Source organism: Ostrea edulis, chromosome 2 (genome assembly GCF_947568905.1).
Source record: "Ostrea edulis chromosome 2, xbOstEdul1.1, whole genome shotgun sequence".
In the NCBI taxonomy this organism is placed as follows: domain Eukaryota; kingdom Metazoa; phylum Mollusca; class Bivalvia; order Ostreida; family Ostreidae; genus Ostrea; species Ostrea edulis.
The window spans coordinates 31497482-31515623 of NC_079165.1; the positions used below are offsets into that span (position 1 = coordinate 31497482).

General features: G+C 34.4%; 1 protein-coding gene across 1 annotated transcript in view; it reads right to left on the bottom strand.

Annotated features, from left to right (window-relative positions):
- The window catches only part of LOC125680676 (protein GPR107-like), a 46712-nt gene that overhangs the window by 954 nt on the left and 27616 nt on the right, over nt 1-18142 (bottom strand). The window contains exons 8-16 of the mRNA XM_048920389.2: nt 16608-16741; nt 15778-15853; nt 15612-15685; nt 14764-14881; nt 12583-12713; nt 8811-8904; nt 7109-7156; nt 6715-6872; nt 1-2273 (exon numbers count right to left, since the gene is read on the bottom strand). The exon at nt 1-2273 is cut by the window's left edge and continues 954 nt beyond it. Coding sequence (XP_048776346.1) covers nt 2180-2273; nt 6715-6872; nt 7109-7156; nt 8811-8904; nt 12583-12713; nt 14764-14881; nt 15612-15685; nt 15778-15853; nt 16608-16741 — 927 coding nt within the window. The 3' untranslated portion in view covers nt 1-2179. The remainder of the gene's footprint in view (nt 2274-6714; nt 6873-7108; nt 7157-8810; nt 8905-12582; nt 12714-14763; nt 14882-15611; nt 15686-15777; nt 15854-16607; nt 16742-18142) is intronic.

The window sequence follows — 18142 nt, forward strand, 5'->3', positions numbered from 1 at the left end:
AAAAACACCAGATATGCCACAGAGAACTTTGAAGGAAATTTAAGAATTTCAAACAGTAAAATACAGTGTCTAATTCATATATACTTCCCAATACAACAGTAAAAGATGGTGTTTAATGCATATACATTTACTAACATTTTGTTGTTGATAATCCCATGTTGTTTTGATGGATCACATTTCTCAATACAAGTACTGACCTTACAAATTTGAGATAAAAAAGTTAAAAGTACAAACTACCAGGAACAAATGTCTACACAATCTAGCCGACATTCAAGAAAACATTTATTTCTTATCAGACCTGGTCACATAACAGGAAGTTATCAGAAAACAATATTGTCACCAAAAAACTCGAAAATGCAATTAAAAAATAAAGCTTCGTTTTTGAAAATACGTGAGGGAATGAACCGTGATGCTTATAAAGACAGAACACTTCATGAAACATTAGCCCTTCATAAAAAGTATACTGGCGTGAAGCGTTGCTGTTCATATCCACAAGAAATTTTCAAAAATTAAGTTTATTTCTTATATTTACATTCTGTTTTCATTTCTGTCACAATTCCCAGCCATTAAAATATATGTACTACATGTATATTTACCAAGATTCATCGGTTCATTGTTCACAAAAGCAACACATTTAAGAGGATATTGTAAAGATATCAAAGGCAAAAACATTGGAAATGTTAAAATGGTTGAATGTTTTAAATAGCATAAATATATTCTGGTACATGTATGGAGAAATAATTCTGCATTAATAATGCACTACAGACAGAAATTTCCTGTGCAGATACCATGTATAGCGTTCAGGAGAGGAGCTCTTCTGAATAGTCTGGCACCACTTGTATTTTGGATTCTAACACTTTATTTTTACAAAGCTTGGAATGGTGACTGCAAGGAATTTCCTCGCCTGCAATGTACTGGACCACCACAAAAAATATCACAGATGATAGACACAAACGCAATACTCTTAACCTCTTCTCTATAAAGTCTCACATCTCCTTCACATGTTCACACTCAAATTTCTAATTAAAAAAAAGACATATGCTGTCAGCATTATAACAAGAGGCCCAAGGGCCACATTGCTCACCTGAGTTACCTTGGCCCATATCTAAAGATTTTCCATATATATTTGCATGTAAAACCTTAGTCCGTATTGTGGCTCCAACCTACCCCTGGAGGCCATGATTTTTACAAACTTGAATCTGCACTATGTCAGGAAGCTTTTATGTAAATCTCAGCTCTTCTAGAAGGCTCAGTGGTTCTTGAGAAGATGATTTTTAAAGATTTTCTCTATTCATTCTCATGTAAAACTTTCATCCCCTATTGTGGCCCCAACCTACCCCCAGAGGCCATGATTTGAACAAACTTGAATCTGCTATCAGGAAGCTTTCATATAAATCTCAGCTTTTCTGGCTCAGTGGTTCTTGAGAAGAAGATTTTTAAAGATTTTTCCTATATATTTGTATGTAAAACTTTGATTCCCTATTGTGGCCCCAACCTACCCCTGGGGGCCATGATTTGAACTTGAATCTGCACTATGTCAGGAAGCTTTCATGAAAATTTCAGCTCCTCTGGCCCAGTGGTTCTTGAGAAGAAGATTTTTAAATGAACCCACCCTATTTTTGCATTTTTGTGATTATCTCCCCTTTGAAGGGGGCATGGCCCTCTATTTGAACAAACTTGAAAGCCCTTCACCCAACTTTGGTTATAATTGGCCCAGTGGTTCTTGAGAAGATGAAAATGTGAAAAGTTTACGACAACGCCGACAGACAACGGACAAATTTTGATCATAAAAGCTCACTTGAGCCTTTGGCTCAGGTGAGCTAAAAAGTGGAGACTTTACCATAGTCAGAGCATATTTCATTTTTGCACCCCACAAAATAATTACCCTAGCAGATGTAACATTTTTCAAATATCAAGATAGATAAAACTACAAACAGTATCAAACCAACTGAAACAAAGAAAAATACAGTGTCATGTGGATGTAATAAAGCAATTTCCAAATTATACACATTTACACACAAACAGTACACGTTAATTCAAAATTGCACAAGAACTTCCACCATAAGACTGTCAACTAAATAGTCAGGAGGCTTTTACTTTAGCTGAACATTGTGTCTCTACAACACTGACAGGCATACAAAACCAGCTCCTCATCGCCACTTCCTCCAACACTAGCATCTCAGTCATACTCATGACTGCTTTCCCTTTGTTTGAGGCCTGATCCCACTTTATTGACGTGAGTGACTGTGTCCATGGCACCTGATTTGGTTATCCTGAAATATGTAATTTAAAACAATTATTTGTACCAATTTTTCTTCATGCAGATGATCCTCATAGGCGATAGTAATTACTTGACAAAACTGTCATTTATAAAGTACCTGATACATGTTTTTTCAAGAATAGTATTTGTATTAAAACATAAATATAAGGAGAAAGAATCACACCACTAATATAATAAGTTTTGAAATAACTTTAAAATCATACTAGAAAACTTAATTTTCGTGTGTTACATGCACCAGCGCTCATGACACAGATTTCATTAATGTTTGGAATAACATAGAGAGGTAATTATGTTCTTTTTCCAAATCTGCAGGATCAATTACCTTTATATGAAATATGAAAGCTCTAAGTGAGGTCACTAGACGGTCTGCTGTAACCTTGACCTTTGACTCCATGACCAAAACAATCTATAGGTGTCATCTTTTAGGATAGGCAGGACACTAATTACGTGATTGGAGTATATGTCAGAAACTCAAGGTAACAATAGTGGCTGTCCTCGCTATGACATCTACTAACTATATTACAAAGCTGAGAACAGTGCGGCCAGCTACCTCTGTATTGGACATAAAAGCTTTAGTTGACACAACGAAAGTCACGAATAACATACAGAAGGACAATGTGCTTCCTTCCTATAGGGATTCCGCATTTTCAATGTGTAGCCATAACAACTGATACTTCTTTTTAAATTGAAATATACTAAATAGAAATCAACAGTGCTTGAGGACCCCATCCTGTTCCCAGTATACTTGTAAATACAGTCACTGTACAGCTATGATTAACATGAATGCATTCCTGGGTACTTTCGTTACATGGCACAGCAGTTGTCCTTTCTGTGGGTCATTGTAAATAAACCCTATGTGGAGTGAAATTTATGAGGCATAATTTTTACATGATTTAGTAGAATAGAGACTGTTTCAAAGATCTGAGGCAGTGATTGGGCAAAACATGGGAAATTACAAGGGAAAAAAAAAAGATTGCTACGTGTAGTTACTAGTCCCCCGCCTATATGGAGCGCCAAATTAACATAAACTCAAATAATTGAAGATATCTTTAATTATTTGAAGATATCATCAATTCAATTGTTGCTCTCTTTAATTGAATTAATGCGCGCATTAAATCAATTATTGCTCTCATCAAATGAATTAATGCGCGATTCAATTCAATTATTGCTCTCATCAATTGAATTAATGTGCGCATCAATTGAATTAATGAGAGCATTAATTGATTTAATGCGCGCATTAATTCAATTATTGCTCTCTTCAATTCAATTGATGCACGCATTAATTCAATTAATGAGAGCAATAATAGATTTGATGTGCGCATTAATTCAATTATTGCTCTCTTCAATTCAATTGGTGAGAGCATCAATTTAGTAGAAATATTGCTCACAATAATTAATTTAGAGCTCGGTTTAAATAATTTGATGATCTCTTTTAATTCAATTGAAGATATCTTTAAATCATTTACAATGCTTTTGTATAAGGAATTAATGCGCGCATCAATTCTTTTAAAGAGAGCAACAATTCAATTAAAGATATCATTAATTCAGTTGTGGATACGTTGAATTGAAGATATCTTTAATTATATAGTTGCTCTCTCTAAAAGAATTATTGCTCTCTTCAAATGAATTAAAGATATCATTAATTCAATTGAAGAGAGCAATAATTGAATTAATGCGTGCATTAAATCAATTATTGCTCTCATCAAATGAATTAATGCGCGCATCAATTCAATTATTGCTCTCATCAATTGATTTAATGCGCGCATTATATCAATTATTGCTCTCTTCAATTGAATTGTAGCGCGCATCAATTCAATTGTTGATATCATTAATTCATTTGAAGAGATCATTAATTCAATTGAAGCGCACATCAATTCAGTTGAAGAATTAATGCTATCATCAATTCAATTAATGCGCGCAATAATTCAGAATTGAAGATATCATTAATTATTTGAAGAGATCTTTAATGAAATTGTTGCGCGCATCAAATAAATTGATGATATCTTCAAATAATTGAAGATATCTTCAATTATTTGAGTTTATGTTAATTTGGTGCTCCATACGCCTAGGCCTATGAAATCTAATACAATTTTCCTGTTCTGCATATCTATTAAAGATAAATTTTAATATTCAGCAGCAGTATAAAACGAGATGTGTTCTTAAAACACAAATGTCCTTGAATGTGCCCATATCGATGAAGGACTTTACATAATATATGTTATATTAGCAGCATATGACTATTTTGGACTAGCTGCAATAATGTAGCCCTCTCTGATTTTTTTTTTTTTTTTTTTTTTTTTAGGGAGAGGGCTACAACTCCTTAGGATCTCCGTAATGGTGCAAATGCGGGAGTGATTCACTCCCGCAACATTTGTGCTCATTCTAAACATTTCCTGACTTTCTTTACGTAAATAAAATGATATTCTATGTTTCTTAGTCAATATTTAAATTTACAACCTGCAACTTTAGATTTGTGAGGCTCTATTCTACCTTTTTCAACAATTTCGATAAATTCCAATTTCTCGATTCATATTTGTGCGCCATGTTTGAGGTACTGAAGTTTCAACTTCCGGTTGTCAAGTCATTTGCATATGCCATATAAGGTAGTATTTACATCAATGGACAAGTATGGAGGCGAAAGCTATTTCGTCGGTATTGAAAAGGTTTGAATTTACTATCAAGTTAAAAACCAAACAGCAGAGTGTAAATTCTTTCTGCAACAATATGATTTTCCTTTCTTTGTCGAAGTGGCTCGAGTAACTACAATTTCGCGCTGATTGTCAATGTTTAGGCTTTTCATTAGATCCACCTACGAGATCTCGCGATAACAAGCATGGCGGAGCAGACGAAGAATTTTGCATGCTGTACATTATATTTAATGAAAAACACCTTTATTAGACATGCCCGAGCACAAAGTTGGTACTCCTTTTGGTGTAAACAACATTTGGGACTAATACACAGAGTTTATTATCGGTTATTCATAAAATTATTTTGCACCATTACGGAGATCCTATGGAATTGTAGCCCTGTCCCGAAAACGTCAGAATAAAAAAAAATTGGATAGGGCTACATTATTGCAGCTAATTTTGGACATGCCCTACTGTCAGAACCCTGGGGTTGTGAAATTCACAATCTTGGTACATTCCCTTCTGATTTTCCTAAAGATGCATCTAGTTTTTAAACAGTATAAGCAAAATGAATAGAGAAGTCTTCCTAATGATAAAGACAATAGTTAACCTAATAATTTGGCCCCATCCTGGAACTAAAACCCTTACTTACCCCTCAGATCAGGAAATTGACAATTCTAGTAATTAGGACTATTTGCTCTTTCTAAATATCTATTCAGTTTCAATTTAGTATCAATAGCACTAAAGAAGATGTTTTTTTTAAATGTTTTATATATAAACACTATATGGCAAGTGTGGCCCTGTCCTGGAGTCAAAACCTCTACCCCATGGATCATGAAATTTACAGTCTTGGTTGAGGCCTTCAAGCTCTATATGACTTATTAATACATTTAGTTTTTCTTACAGATGTTCAGTTGTAAAGAAGATTTTTGAAAATTGGTCAATATTTGGAAGTCCCCCCCCCCCCCCCCCCCCCAACCTCTTAGGCCCCAGGGGTGCAAGAGTCATGAAAATTACAATTTATGCCCCCATCCTGTCTCATAAATTAATCACCATGACCAAATTGGCTCCACCATGATACCAAAACCCCTTAAAGCCCCAAGAGAAAGGCGAGGGGGGAGGGGTATAAAGATTGATATAATAGGCTATCCAACAGTATACAATTATTCCACAAGATAAAATGCCTATCATGAGTCCTATCGATTTTGATGTGTATAATGATGATCATTCATCTGATTTAGTGGTTATAGTGAAGATCGTTTATCCTTCAATATTTACATTCACTGCATCTTTTCTTATATTTCTATTGAAATTGACATTGTTTCATCTGCGACAATGAATGCATGTTTGTTGCAATCCGCTTTCTTAAGTATTACCAGTCTACGTAATCATTACCAAATATGGAGCATCATCAAGGTCAAAGGGTGCATTGGCTGAACCGTTTAACATAACGAATGGGTCAACTATATGACATTTTAGCATTTAAATCTAGTTTATATTTTAAAAAATGCATAAAAATATAAATGTAAACAATAAAATGTCTTTCGTTGTTATTTCATCAGGTAATGAAGGTAGCAATCATTGCAGAAAAATTTCCATACGTGGGTTATGAATTTTTTCTGCAATGGTAGCTACCTTCATCACCCGATAAACAAAAAAGAAAGCATTTTATTGTTTAAGTATCATGCATTAATCCTATCATTTCAAGAATAAGATTGATGGTATGTAATGTTAAACAATACAATGGTGCTGCCTGTACAGTTTTAATTTTACAGTCCTGTTTTAACAAGGAATACATGTACTTACACTTCATCCATTTCGACTTCTTCATCCTCTGTGGGGACCTGAAGGTATGGATTATTAGGAACAGGCTGGAATTTGTATCCTGTGATAATGAAGAACACTATCGTGGCTTGTTCCTTAAATAGTTCATCTAACCATTCATATTGGAAGGGGACTGTAATCTGCCACAAAAAAAGAGTAACTTTCACTCGAATTATTTGTGCACAAAGTGGTAGTTAAAAGATGTTAATGTTTACTGGCTGGATTGTTAATAAATATCACTTTATTACATAGATACACAGAAAACATGCTGTGTTTGTGGAAGGAACACAAAGTACAATTCAGAACAAAACCATAACGTTTGATGTCTTTATTTCTAAAAATATGGAAAATTATAATTTTAAACTAATTTACATACCTTTACTAAGTAAACTATTATTCTTGTAAAATAAATATAACACACAATCTGAAAGAGAAATGGAAAATAAGGATATATAAGATCATGTTTTTGAAACAAATACACATCTATGGGGCAAAATCAATGTGGGGTGTATTTGTACTGTGTAATTTCTTCAATCTCGGTTCTATGTCATTCTGTTAATTCAGTTTCTAAAACATTGTGATACACATCACAAAATGCATGAACTTTTCACTTTTTCAAATTATTCTCCAGAACCACTCAATGAATTTTAACCACACCTGCCAAAAAGCAACCTTGGGTGAAGGGGACTCAAGTTTATTCAAATAAACGGCAATGCCTCATTCCAAGGGGAGATAATCAAGAAAGGCAAGAACAGAGTAGGGTCATTTAAAAATGATCTTCTCAAGAACCACTGGGCCAGAAAAAATGAAACTTATATGAAAGCTTCCTGACATAATGCAAATTCAAATAATGGCAACCCAGGGTAGGGTAGGCCTAAAATTGGGGTCCAAACTTTACATAAAAATGCACATATTAATTGTAAGATATCAAGATTAAACCGCAGAAAATGGATTTCTTTATTTCAATGGTATGCAGGTATCCTTATATGATACATGTACAGACTCACATTTGCTGACATAGGTGTGTGATCAGGTAAGGACATAGAATACATTTCATTTGTGATTTGCTTTTATAGTTACCTTTGATTTAAGCTCAGATTTGATATTTCTAGTGGTGAAAAGAAGGATTTTCAATGTAAAATGTGCTCTGTGCTGTATAATAAATTTTTTCAGTAATTGTAGTTATATTTAGATTGTCATTCTTTGATACTGGTGAAGGTAAATGAGGGATATTAGAAGACACTTCGCTATAATAATATTTTCACGCTGGGAAATTGTTTTAACATAGCTATTTGTAAATATTGCTAATTTGCTATCCTATTTGGCCACTTTACAGCTTTTATAATGCCGGTGTTGAATGTTAAACTGATAATAAGTTGGTACTACGAAATTTTAGTTATGCATTTACATGTATATAATTTCAATCTAGTACTTATTCTGGTAGAATAAATTAGCTGTGGGTTGCATCTGTAACATTTCTTGACATTGACGAAAAATTGTACATTGTGTAGATGTAGGAACAAAAACACCACCAAATGTTAGAGGGGGGGGGGGGGGTTTATAAAAATTACCATGTCCATCCATCTGTTTATCAATCTCACTTTGTGTCTGGGCTAAGATAGAAGGTCATAGTCGTACTTTGCACAAAAATTGCTTATGGCCTGAGGGTATGTTAAGACCCTGCGCCACTGTCATTTAGACAAGGGATCATACATTTCACTGTATAAACACTAGACAAGGGATCATACATTTTCCTTCACTGTATAAACACTAGACAAGGGATCATACATTTTCCTGTATAAACACTCACCTTTAGTATTTGTACCTCATAATTGTCAATAATTTAGTTCCATGATACTCAGGTGAACCACTAAGGCCCATGGGCCTCTTCTCCTGTGATTTTAATGTTTGTTTCCCACACTAAATAGCCGTTTTATTAAGCACATTCATGCTCCTGGTATGAAATGAGTGCTATCAAAATACAGCAAAATTTGCGAATACAGAAAAATCTTACTATCACAGCAGAGTTATTCATTTTCCCTTTGATTTTACATGCTTACATCCGGCTTAAAACTCACCATGATATAGAAATGTCGGAAGAGGGCAAGTTTTTGTAAACTGAATGCTGCTTTTCCATCTGTCCTAGTGGATTGTCGTAAATGTCTCATCGACCTATGAAAAAAGAAAAATTGTTAAATTACCAAGCAAAATAACCAATCGGATGAATTCCAAATGAGTGATTGTTCTCAGAAAATAGCAAAGGATGTAGCCTTGATCTGATTGAACGTAAGATACATAAGAAACTACCTATGAAAAATGCTCATTGCAAAATGTTACAAGAGACCCATGGGCCACATTGCTCACACGAGTCACCTTGACCCACATTTTAAGATTTTCCCTACATATTCGCATGTAAAACTTTAATCCCTATAGTGGCCCCTGGGCAACCTTCCCCATGGGCCATGATTTTTACAAACTTAAATCTGCACTACGTAAGGAAGCTTTCATGCAAATGTAAACTTCTTTAGCCCAATGGTTCTTGAGAAGATTTTCACTATATATTAAATATATTTTAATGATTTTTCCTATATATATTTTGTATGTAAAACTTTGATCCCCTATTGTGGCCCCAACCTACACCTAGGGGCCATGATTTCAAAAACCTTGAATTTGCACTCTGTCAAGAAACTGTCATGTAAATGTAAACTTTTCAGGTCCAATGGTTCTTGAGTAGAAGATTTTTAAAGATTTTCCCTATATATTTGTATGTAAAACTTTGCTCCCTATTGTGTCCCCATCTTACCCCCAGGGGCCATGATTTTAACAAACTTAAATCTGCACTATGTCAGGAAACTTTCATATAAATTTGTACTTTACTAGCCCTGTGGTTCTTGAGAAGATTTTCAAAGATTTTCCCTACATATTGGTATGTAAAACTTTGATCCCCTATTGTGGCTCCAACCTACCCTGGGGGTCATGGTTTTAATAAACTTGAATCTGCACTATGTCTGGCCCAGTGATTCTTGAGAATAAGATTCTTAAATGACCCCACCCTATTTTGCATTTTTGTGATTATCTCTCCTTTGAAGGGGGCATGGCCCTTCATTTGAACAAACTGGAAAACCCTTCACCCAAGGATGCTTTTTGATAAGTTTGGTTGAAATTAGCCCAGTGGTTCTGGAGAAGAAGTTGAAAATGTAAAAAGTTTACAGACGGACAGACAGACAGTAAAACTCACTTGAGCTTTCAGGTGAGCTAAAATCTGTATTTTTATAATATCACTATAAAACAAGGTAATTTAATATCATTTAAGAACAAGCATTCTTTAGGTATATGTATCTCCTGGCCCCAAAATAAGTAACAGTGAAACTTCTCTAAACCAGTCGGCTCTCAGAACGAAAAAAGGGTTAGCGTAGAGGGATGGCCGGTTTACCGAGAATCTGGCATTTAGAGACAGTTTATCTCAATTTTCATCAGGGCTATTCCAGCAAAAAAATATGGGGGGAGGGAAGGCACTTTATTTTTAAGACAGCCACCCATACAATTAAATTTTCTTCTGCTACCACCACCCATACAATACGCCAGTTTCGAGATACGAATTCTTCTGTATAGGAGGTGCATTTAGTGGAACTTTGAATGCCTAAGTGGGACAGAGTGGATATACAGCCAACAAGGAAGACGTTGAAATGTATTAAAAGCAGCTTCTCTTTAAATATGTAAATGTGGGAAATACTAAATACTATCGAAAGAAATGATTTACTGAAGTGGAAACATACAAATAATGTCATATTTGCAAGAAATATCTTGGATATGGTACTTATGACGAACGAGATAACGTGATAGGATAAGAATTCTATGTATTTAATTACTTCCTAAATACTTATCACTTAGTTTGTGTATCAGTCGAATTCGGGTTATCAAACAGTGTATGAGAAACTTACTGAGTACATTCACTTACGCTGTGATGAATATCTGTCCCACTCCCGCGTGTAAACAAATTCTTTAGCGCATTACTATGTACGAGAGTTCTCCAAAGGGAAATAACTCGGACGTATCTCGAAACCGGCGTATTAGATTCTCCCCTGACGCCACCACCCATACAAATAAAATTAAGAATTCAATACTGAAATCACCTGTATAACAAGATTTTCCTTAAAAGGTAGAGTTTAATTTCAACAAGTTCATATTGGTCTTAATCCTATGTGCATGCAACTATTTTCCAGATAATAAGCCAGAATTTGTGGTGGTTTATATGAACAAATTACCCGAATTTAAATGATTTTTGACTACATTAATGTGAATAAATATTCAAACGTTGATATTGTAATTTATGATCTATTCTCAAGCCAAACTAAACCTGTAATGTCATCCTAAGCATGTTGATTTTAATCGTTAACAGAGAAGGTTCGCTCATACCAAATTATTACACTACCGTAGTGGCCTAGTGTTTAGCATTTGGTCTTCTAGCAGTGTTGTAGGTTCAAGCCTTGGCCGTGACATAGGCCTATGTGTTAAAACAGGTTGTACATGTTGGTGTTTCAGACACGTGTGGCACATCACAACGTTTCGAGAAAATTCGTGCATTTTTAAATTTTTTTTTACATGAATGTGGATATTATTATTACCTTGAAAGACCTGACATTAATTGCCAAAGCCATTGGCTGATAAAAATGTGGAAACATGTTTCGATGGGCTTATGGCTGCAACTTATTTGTTAACTCGTATATAATTTTCTTCTCATTCACTTTCGAGTTAGCTAAAAATATCACTTAATAGATCATATCTGGAGATGGTGTTACTTCTCATCATGTCACTCCAACTGAAAACATTTCCTTTTCATTTATTCAGTTATTATTGTTGTCATTTCTACACAAACTGAAACATTTACTCTGAATAGATTTATCTGCCTATTCATCAATCTTTTTTCGTACGTAATGTAGGATGGCTCCGCTTTTCTTCCTCTTCTTTCATAATAAATGAAACGCAACATGATACAGATTCTGTAATGTCTTCATTTTTATCATGATTCACTAGCACCCATATTTTTATTAACTTAAAAGACAACCACCCCTACAAATACATTTTCCCAACTCACCACTACCCATACAAATACATTTTCCCAAATCAACACCACCCATCCAAAAAAATATCAACTGCCTCCCCCCCCCATACATTTTTTTGCTGGAATAGCCCTCAGATATTTCTTCTTTATACCTTGAGCCATATAATATAGTGTTCAAGGACTATTATTTCACTCTTGGAAATAAAACAAAATAAATGACTAACATGCTTATTTCCAATTTCAAACCTAAACTGTATGATTGCTGCAATTAATACACAAAGTAGGTACTGCTCACTTTGATCTGGTGATCTATGATTAATTATCTGTGGAGATCACATTAATCCGCTTATACCTACAGGTAATTATTACAACAAATATTCTCAATGAAATAATCTAATTCTAAATTGAAAATCTATAACAGAATACGTTATTGGTATTTTACTTTCGTTTCTGTCAGAATTCCCATCCATCACAATAATCGCACTATATCTATCAAGATTCATATGCTCATTGTTCACATTCATAAGGAAATGGCTAGGATCTACAAGTATCACCGTGCTAGACGGCTAAGATTTCTGTGAGGTTTTTAAATGTTTCTACATACCAGACGACAGGGAAGAGGATGGCTAGGATCCACAGGTATCATCGTGCTAGACGACTAAGATTTCTGTGAGGTTTTTAAATGTTTCTACGTACCAGACGACAGGGAAGAGAATGGCTAGGATCTACAGGTATCATCGTGCTAGACGGCTAATATTTCTGTGAGGTTTTTAAATGTTTCTACGTACCAGACGACAGGGAAGAGGATGGCGCCACAACAGAGGAGATCCACCAGAATAAAGATCTCCTGCCAAATAGTGTACTGAGACTGCCCCTCCTCACTCTCCTCAATAATAATGTAGGCAATGTTGTCTAGAATCTAAACCAATGACAAATCCTTCAAATCAAATAGTGTTAACAGTACGAGGCAAAAATAAGTGTTCAATTTCATGACGCTATACAATTCGGTTTGAAGCCATACGAGGATATCCTTATTGTTTCGCCTTGTGTTTTATTTTATATGTATAAATGTAAGTGTCACTACAAATCATAATTTCATCTGACATACAACCCTGAACAGCACTAATAAATAGGCTTTTTGTGTTTGGTTATGGCACTTTTGTAATTTGTCAGATAAATTTAGTCAACAACAGTTCAAAGGTGATGGGCAGTATTGAAAAAACGAGAGGCCCACAGGCCTTCTCGGTCACCTGAGTACTAGTGAAAAAGTATCACTATATTCCCAAGGGCTATGAAATCTAGAAAAAAATTCCTGTTCTGAATATCTAAGCTACATGCTAATGTTCACAGCAACAGTATAAAACAAGATGTGTTCTTACAACTTCACTGCCCTCAAAAGTGCATACACTGATTAAAGGCTTTACATAATATAATAGGTGTATTAACATAAAAAAAAGAAAGAAAAAAGATATGACTAATTTGGACCCATCCTAGAGTCAAAACTCTGGGTTGTGAAATTCACCATTTTTTGTACATCCTTTTATGCTATTCCTAAGTATGCATCTAGATTATATACAGTATCAGCAAACTTACACATAAATACTAAATACTAAGTTTGACCCCACCCTGGGGTCAGAACCCCTACCCTGGGGATCATGAAATTTACAATTTTGGTAAAGGACTACCTGGTTTTTCTAAATATCCATTTAGTTTCAATTTAGTATCAATAGCACTAAAGAAGATGTTATTTATATACCAAGTTTGGCCCTGCCCTGGAGTCAAAACCCCTACCCTGGGGATCATGAAATTTACAATTTTGGTAGAAGCCTTCCTGCTCTACATCACTATGCATTTATTTTTTCATATGAAGAAGTTAAAAATGTCTATTGTTCACACATTTCGTCACTGACCATTCTAGCCCCACCCTGATACCAAAACGCCTACCCCTGGCATTATCAAATTTTACATATTTGGTAAAGGACTACCTGCTCTTTTTAACTATCCATTTAATTTCAATTTAGTATCAATAGCACTAAAGAGGATGTTATTTAAGTGTTTTACACATAAACACAATATAACAAATTTGGCTCCGCCCTGGGGTCAGAACCCCTACCCCGGGGACCATGAAATTTACAATTTTGGTAGAGGTCTTCCTGCTCTATAATATTATGCATTTAGGTTTTCTTAAACATGTGAGGTTGTAGTAAAGAAAATTTTTGAAAATTGGTCAGTGTTTGCCCCATCCCTTGGGCCCCAGGGATGCAGGAATCCTGAAATTTAAAATTTATGTCCCCCTTTTTCCAAAGATGCTACATACCAAATTTGAAAAGAATTGGAATAATAGTTATGAAGAAGAAGGTAAAAATTTCTATTGTTCACACATTTAACAACTGACCATTTTGGCCCTATCCTGATACCAAACCCCTACCTCTGGGATCATCAAATTTACAATTTTAGTAAAGGACTACATTCTCTTTCTAAATATCCATTTAGTTTCAATTTAGTATCAATAGCACTAAAGAAGATGTTATTTTAAGTGTTTTACACATGAACACTATATACCAAGTTTCACCTTGGGGTCAGAACCCCTACCCTGGAGATCATGAAGTTTGCAATTTTGGTAGAGGTCTTCCTGCTTTACATCACTATTCATTTAGTTTTTCTTATACATGTGCGGTTCTAGAGAAGAAGATTTTTTAAAATTTGTCAATTTAAAGCACTTTTTGCCCCGCCCCTAGGACCTCAGGGGTGCAGGAGTCCTGAAATTTACAATTTATGTCCCCCTTGTTCCAAAAATGCTGCATACCAAATTTGAAAAGAATTGGAATAGCAGTTATCAAGAAGTTAAAAATGTTTGTTAACACACGATACATGACGACGGACGACAGCCAATTGCAATAGGTCACCTGAGTAAATTCAGGTGACCTAAAAACTCAGTAGCATTGGAAAAGTGCAAGGAAATATTTTACCTGTAGCGGAATAACAATCAAAAACAATTTCTTCTCTTTGTCGGAAAACACATGTTTAATAAAAGTCCATCCTGTTCCAATCAGCAAAATGGTTACAAACAAGAGAGCTCCACGAGATCTGAGAAATTCGAAACAATGGTGTAAAGCAAATATCTGTATCCCCTCTCTGTGTAGAAGGGGACACATATTGCTTTAGGATGAATAACACATCGTCAAAATGATCAACTTCTTTTTGAACAATAAATAGAAAAATAAATACTAGTAATATAATTTTTGTAATTCTAAACTTTGTTACTTAGCTAGATAGCTCAGTGGGTTAATGTGTGTGTGACTGCTGATCTGTAGATTGTGAGTTCAAATCTTACAGGAGTTCTAATTTCTTTCCTATTACTATTACAAAAATGGCTTTTTTTTTCACTAAATGAAGTAAATTTCAAAGTTTTCAATTTCAAAATATTGTACATATTCTCCACTTTCAATTCATATAAGTTTTAACTGATATAATATACACCCTTAAGCAATACTCTGAGAAGGTTGGATCTTTCTAATCTCCGAAAATCAAAAAAAAAAATCCCAAACGAATCTTTTTGAAATTTGTATACTTTCTAAAAATAGAATTCTCTAGAATTTTGTTCTAGTATAAATAGACTGTATATTGTACATGGATTTCGACAGCACTATAAACAGGCTTATTCCGAATTCAGTTCAATGGTGAACAAACAATGGACACTGTTTTGTGAACTCTGATTATTGTGAGTTGTAAAAATTGTAAAATCTTTGAAATTCTATTATTGATTTTTGCTGGACTTAAGGTTATCCTGATCCATAACAAGCTATACTGAACTCACAGATACACAATATAGTACAGAACAGCCCAAGCTTCTTCATGTATTCCCTCCACAGCAATGAAGTGCATGTTCACCTACAACAGGAGTGACTGATGTTAATATCAACAGTAAAATTTCTGAAATTTCATTCTCCATCTGTTGTTTGATCAATTATAAATGTACTTACAGCATTAAAGAGGTTTGAGAGAGCCTTAACCATCACGACAGCAAACATCAAGTAATGCATTGTGTAAACATTCTCCCTGATCAAAGCACAAAACAAAACTTTCATTACGATACATGTACAAATGTACTTTATGTTGGGAATGGGGGGGGGGGGGGGGTGTTGGTGTAACATTCTGAGACCACAATTTACATTATCATAACTGATGCAATTATTTAATGTAATCATATGGAAATAATGTCAATTATGGCATCTTATTTTTTGGAATGAAACAACAAGTCTATAGGCCACGATGTTCACCTGAGTCACCTTTATTGTTAAGGTCATATCCAAAAGACATGTGACTTTCACTTCTAAAGCTGAATGCTTAATGAAGGAACAGACACTACAGTTTTATTGCATTTAATTGATGTAATGATTGATTTATGTTGTGTTAAAAACAACAGAAAAAAATCGAGTTTATGCATATAAATCTTAAGTAAATTTTAAGTGCAAAAAGGTCAAGTTTAGCACACTATAGCTCAAAACAAGCTCTATGACCCCACTTTTTCTTTTTAATTTCATAATTCCCCATCAAATATATTTCTACAAAAATTGACACTACTACAAAACTCAGGTGCAAAACTCTTTAATGATCTCCTCCTGTATTCAATCTTGCTAAAAGATGCTTTAATGTGTAAAGTTTGCTTGAAATTGGCAGACAAGTAAACAATGTGAAAAATGTATACAAAGACAGATAACAGTTAAATTTTAATCAGAAAAGCTCATCTGAGCTCTCAGCTAACGCGATCTAAAAAAGTATGCGATTTCAACGGAAAACCAAAGAATCATACTTTGAACGGCGCAGAATAGCCATCCATACAATGCCAGCGATGAAAAACATGCAGGACAGGACAAAGAAGAGGGCGGGGATCGGCATTTCACCTGCTGACAGGTAGTTCCCATCATTGATCTCTTCTATGTAAATCTGGAAAACAAATACATTGATGAAACATTGTAATCCAAGCCCATAACTATTCCCTATATCTCAAGGATCCAGTACATAAAGTAGTCCTTGTCAAAGATAGATTTTGTCTTCCTATAGTAATGATGAGTTTAAAAATGTTAATAACCAGATGCTAGATGCCTACAACCACACCACAGTGATCAGAGGTATTAAAAAATCATTATTGTATCATTGGATTTTGCCTTTTTAAAACGTGGAGTACTTTTCCCCACTTTGAAATAGAGAAATTATCATCTGGACCTACGAGGAGCCACGCCATGTGCCATAAGTCCATACTGTTGAAAAATGGCGCAACTTTGAAGGCAATAATCATGCACTGTGCAATGTGGCGCACCCACAACTCTTTAGTAAAATGTATGCATGCATCATTTTTCAATTTGTTATCAGATACATCTGTAATATTTTTTATTCAATTTAATATGCACTCATGATGTGTCAAATTGCAATTTAACATCATGTTGCCGACAAACCCCCCCAAAGATTTGTCTTCCTCGAAGTCAAACAACATTACTACTATGATTATGAAGATGTTTCAATGAAAAGGAATTCATTGAAGCATATTATCTCTGTTTAAAAAATGTTGAGTTAGTGTCACAGTCAGGTCATGAGATGTTTTCAATGAATGAATTTGGATTCCACTGTAGTTTTTAGTTTTATCATAATAAATTTTATCAGATACAAGTATTCTTTTAAAAACAGTAACGAATAATAATTATCTATAATTGCATATTTAACAAGAATATCAGTAAAATTTATCTCTAACCAATAAACTACTTCATATGACAAATGACTCGCACAATGATCATTATCGATAACTGCTGAAATATTCTTGAAATGAAGGTTTATATATATATATATATATATATATATATATATATATAAATATGTGTTTTGAGTGACCTTTATAAAATGACCTTGAGTGACCTTTGTCTAAAAGCTATTTGCCAATTACTTATTTGTGTGATATATGATCAATACCTGCTCAAAAACTGTTGAAATATAAAACTTTTTCCTTACATAAGGTAAATGTTGAGTGACTTTAACCTTTCAAAATGACCTTGAGAGAGCTTTAGTCCCAATGTCAACAACTATTGAAATGTTGTTGAAATGATTTTTTTTTCACATATAAGGTATATGTTCCAAGTGACATTGACCTTTACAAAATGATCTTGAGAGACCTTCATTGAAATATGGTTGAATGAAGTTTTTTTCATTCACAAGGTACACAGTGCTCCCTCAATATATTGCCAATATTTGTTCAAGATGAATTTGGGCATTAAAGCAGATAATGGTGAATTCGTTATATTGCCACCCCGGCAATATAACGAATTCACCATTATCCACTGAGCAGTTAAAAGAAAT